This window comes from Euphorbia lathyris, chromosome 8 (genome assembly GCF_963576675.1).
Source record: "Euphorbia lathyris chromosome 8, ddEupLath1.1, whole genome shotgun sequence".
Taxonomy (NCBI): domain Eukaryota; kingdom Viridiplantae; phylum Streptophyta; class Magnoliopsida; order Malpighiales; family Euphorbiaceae; genus Euphorbia; species Euphorbia lathyris.
The window spans coordinates 43,214,725-43,219,075 of NC_088917.1; the positions used below are offsets into that span (position 1 = coordinate 43,214,725).

The 4,351-nt window shown below is 37.7% G+C and overlaps 1 protein-coding gene across 1 annotated transcript; it reads left to right on the forward strand.

Annotated features, from left to right (window-relative positions):
- Nucleotides 1-471: 471 nt before the first annotated feature.
- LOC136202730 (receptor-like protein kinase HSL1) lies at nucleotides 472-3,867 on the forward strand. Its single transcript, XM_065993546.1, has 2 exons — nucleotides 472-3,211; nucleotides 3,296-3,867. Exons 1-2 carry the CDS (start codon nucleotides 595-597, stop codon nucleotides 3,748-3,750), a joined length of 3,072 nt encoding a protein of 1,023 aa, XP_065849618.1. The 5' UTR covers nucleotides 472-594; the 3' UTR covers nucleotides 3,751-3,867.
- The last annotated feature ends 484 nt before the right edge of the window (nucleotides 3,868-4,351 follow it).

Sequence of the window (4,351 nt, forward strand, 5' to 3'; positions counted from 1 at the left end):
ATTGAACCATAGAATAAAATAGCTTAATGATATCATTCCATTGTTGAAGAATAAAATGTTGAGCTTAAAATCTCACATCTTACATCTAAAAATTAGGTGCCTTCATCCAATAAATTTTATACTCAATCATCCAATGGTGAAAAACACAAAGTAAGGTTTACTTTGTTAAAAATAAAGTAAGCATAGCTTTTACCCTAAAAATTAATAATATTTTTTAATATATGAAAGAGTTATAACGGATAATGAATATCCTGGAATATTCTCATATCCATCTCATTACTCTAATGTATAATGATTTTGATCTCATATACATCTCATATTCATAGTTTCATTAAAATGGGATAGTGTCGGTACTCCGGGTGTACAGTAGCCGTTGCCATTTTAGGCGTAGGTTGAGTTTGATTGGAAATATGATTAGGTTAGAGATAGTTGATCCGTGCGAAATCCAGTCTAAGACTTTTGAGTCTTCCTTGGAGTGGTCTCCTTGTAATTATTACATTTTTCAATGCCTTTTCCCCAACCTCCTCCCCTTAATATTACCGTTACAACTCCCTCCATTTTCTTCCTCAACTCAAGCCGCAACCGGAAAAAGTAATGTCTCTCCCATTCCTCCCTTGCTTCTTCTTTCTCCTCCTACCCTTCACTGTACTTTCACAATCAGAACAATCCATCCTTTTGAAACTCAAACGACAACTCGGTAATCCACCCTCTCTCCACAATTGGATCTCCTCGTCTTCCCCCTGCACTTGGCCGGAGATTAAATGCACCGCCGGCTCAGTCACTCAACTCCTACTTCGGGACAAAAACATCACCGCACCGATTCCGGCTACAATTTGTGACCTGAAAAACCTTACTACTCTTGATTTGGCTTATAACTATATCCCTCTCGGTTTCCCCACATTTCTATATAATTGCTCCAACCTCCAATTCTTAGATCTTTCTCAAAATTATTTTGTGGGTCTACTTCCTGATGACATTGATAGGCTTTCAACTCTTACATATTTAGACGTCGGAGCTAATAACTTCTCCGGTAATATCCCGCCTGCTATAGGTAGGTTACCGGAGTTACAGACGTTGTATCTGTATCAGAATCAGTTCAATGGCACGTTTCCTAAAGAAATTGGTAACTTATCTAATCTTGAGTATTTGGCCATGCCTTATAATGGGTTTGTGCCTTCTGAGATCCCGGTGGAATTTGGTAAGCTAAGCAAACTCAAGTACATGTGGATCAAAAATTCAAATTTGATCGGTTCAATTCCGGAGAGTTTTTCCGATCTTTCAAGTCTTGAGCATTTGGATTTGGCGGTAAACAATCTGGAAGGTAAAATTCCAGACGGATTGCTTTCGTTGGAGAATTTGACATATTTGTATCTATTTCACAACAATTTGTCAGGGGAGATTCCACAGAAAGTAGAAGCATTTAATTTGGTTGAAATTGATTTGGGGATGAACAATTTGAACGGTTCAATACCTCAAAGATTTGCCAAGTTACAGAAATTGGAGGTTCTTCATCTGTATGATAATCAATTGTCTGGTGAATTACCTGCAAACATAAGCCTACTTCCAAATCTGAAGAATTTCCGGGTTTTCACCAACAAGTTGAGTGGAGTTCTGCCATCAGAAATCGGCCTCCATTCCAAGCTCGAAGCTTTTGAGGTTTCAACCAATCGTTTCAGCGGCCAATTACCTGAAAATCTCTGTGCTGGCGGAGTTTTACTAGGTGTTGTTGCATTTTCAAATAATCTGACCGGAGAGGTGCCTCAGTCGCTCGGAAACTGTTCTAGTTTGCGCACGGTTCAGCTTTATGATAACAGATTATCTGGTGAGATACCTTCAGGTATTTGGACTTCTATCAATATGACATACTTGTTGCTAAGTGACAATTCATTTTCTGGTAATCTTCCAAGTTCTGTGGCTTGGAATTTATCCAGATTGGAGCTTAGTAACAATCGATTTTCTGGTCCAATTCCTAGTGGAATCTCCCGTTGGCAAGGTTTGGTTGTCTTGGAGGCGAGCAATAATCTGTTTTCTGGTGAAATTCCAGTGGAGGTAACCAGTTTGAAGCATCTTACTTCTCTTTTGCTTGATGGTAATAAACTTTCCGGTCAACTTCCTTCATTAATGATCTCCTGGAAATCATTGACTACTCTGAATCTGTCAAGAAATGAACTTTCCGGGGAAATCCCAGAAGCTATGGGTTCTTTACCTGATTTACTATATTTAGACTTGTCTCAGAACCATTTTTCCAGTGAAATCCCATCTAACTTTGGCGGATTAAAGCTTGCTTTCCTCGATTTGTCATCCAACCAACTGTCAGGGAAAATCCCTGAAGAGTTTGATAACCTTGCTTATGAGAACAGCTTCAGGAACAATTCTAAACTCTGTGCAATTAGTCCAGTTGTAGACCTTCCAAGTTGCTACAGCAAGCCTACAAATTCTGATAAAATATCATCAAAACTTCTTGCTTTGATTCTTGTTCTTGCTATAACTATCTTCTTGGTTACTGCTATACTCACCTTGTTTGCATTTAGAGATCATCTGAGAAAGAAGCAAAAGCGCGAAATGGCCCTGTGGAAGCTGACTTCTTTCCAGAGGGTGGATTTCACACAAGCAAACATTTTAGCAAGTTTGACAGAAAATAATCTGATTGGAAGCGGAGGTTCTGGGAAGGTATACAGGATTGATGTAGAGCGGAGTGGATCTACTGTTGCTGTTAAGAAGATTTGGAAGAACAGAAACTGCGACGAGAAGCTAGAAAAAGAATTTCTATCAGAAGTTGAAATCCTGGGAGGAATTAGACACGCAAATATAGTGAAGCTGTTGTGCTGTATTTCAAATGAGGATTCAAAGCTTCTTGTTTATGAATACATGGAGAATCAAAGCCTTGATAGATGGCTTCACGGGAAGGGAAGATCATCATCATTATCATCGACAGGGATAGGGACAGGAACAAACTCGGTGGTTCATCATGTCGTCTTGGATTGGCCTAGGAGGTTGCAGATAGCCATAGGAGCTGCACAAGGTCTACACTATATGCACCACGATTGCGCCCCACCGATCATTCACAGAGACGTTAAGTCTAGCAATATATTGTTGGATTCTGAATTCCAGGCAAAAATAGCCGATTTCGGACTAGCCAAAACCTTGGCCAAGCAGGGAGATGCTCACACCATGTCTTCTGTAGCAGGCTCATTTGGTTACATTGCCCCCGGTAAGACCTTATTATTATCTTTTATCCAACCCAAACCAGTTTTTTTAAATGACATTGGTTTTTTGTTTGGGTGCTGCATTGCAGAATATGCTTATACAACAAAAGTGAATCAGAAAATCGATGTTTATAGCTTTGGAGTTGTTCTGCTGGAACTAGTGACAGGAAGAGAACCAAACGAGGGAGATGAGAATAGCAACCTGGCGGAGTGGGCGTGGAGGCAAATTGCAGAGGGAAAGGCTGCAGTGAATTGCTTCGACCCGGAAATTAAGGAAGCGCATTACTTGGAAGAAATGGCTACTGTGTTTAATTTGGGGGTTTTATGCACTAGCAAATTACCATCTAATAGGCCTTCTATGAAGGAAGTATTGCAGGTTCTACGTAGATATTCATCCAAGGATAACAAACAGAAGAAGAAGATGGGAAGTGAGTTTGATGTTGTTCCTCTTCTTGCCTCTGCCACTTATCTTTCCAGTTACAAGCCAGATGAAGAATATAATAGCAATGTTAAGACATCTTGTCTTTCTTTTACTGTACAGTAAAACCTCTATATAGAATACTCTATATAGGAATAACCTCTATTTTGTTATAAAAAAATTCGGTCCCAACTTGGACCAGTCATAAATAAGAATAACCTCCCAAATGTTATTTGTTATACACTTTTGAAGTTCCACATTTAGAAACTATGCCTCTATATGCCTCTATATAGTAATAATTATATATATATAATTCAAACTAAATTATAAAATATTAAAAAAAACTATTGAAATTATTTACGAGTTGGAAACACAAACTACAACTTGAAATTATAAATATTTAGTATTATCATTGATGTTTACATTTTTCCCATAAAACTCTTTTAATTATCTATATATTGCAAACCTAAACTCTAAATTGAAATTCTAAATATTTAATTTGTTCCATTAATGTCTATTGTTATACATTATATATAAACCATGCATGTCTATGATAAAAATTTAAAATTTTATGTGTTGAGAAATTTTATTATACCAAACTCTATTTAGTAATAACCTCCCAATTGTTATACAAATAGTCCGGTCCCAAATGTATTCCTATACAGAGGTTTTACTGTAGTTAGTTTCTCACAATTCAATAAGACATCTTATTAATGCCCACCGATAA

What these genes read in the sequence shown, in the direction of transcription:
- LOC136202730 (XM_065993546.1), top strand. Translation starts at nt 595, where the DNA reads ATGTCTCTCCCATTCCTCCCTTGCTTCTTCTTTCTCCTCCTACCCTTC. An exon ending in ATTTGGTTACATTGCCCCCG is followed by an intron (nt 3,212 to 3,295) that starts GTAAGACCTTAT and finishes GCTGCATTGCAG; the next exon opens with AATATGCTTATACAACAAAA.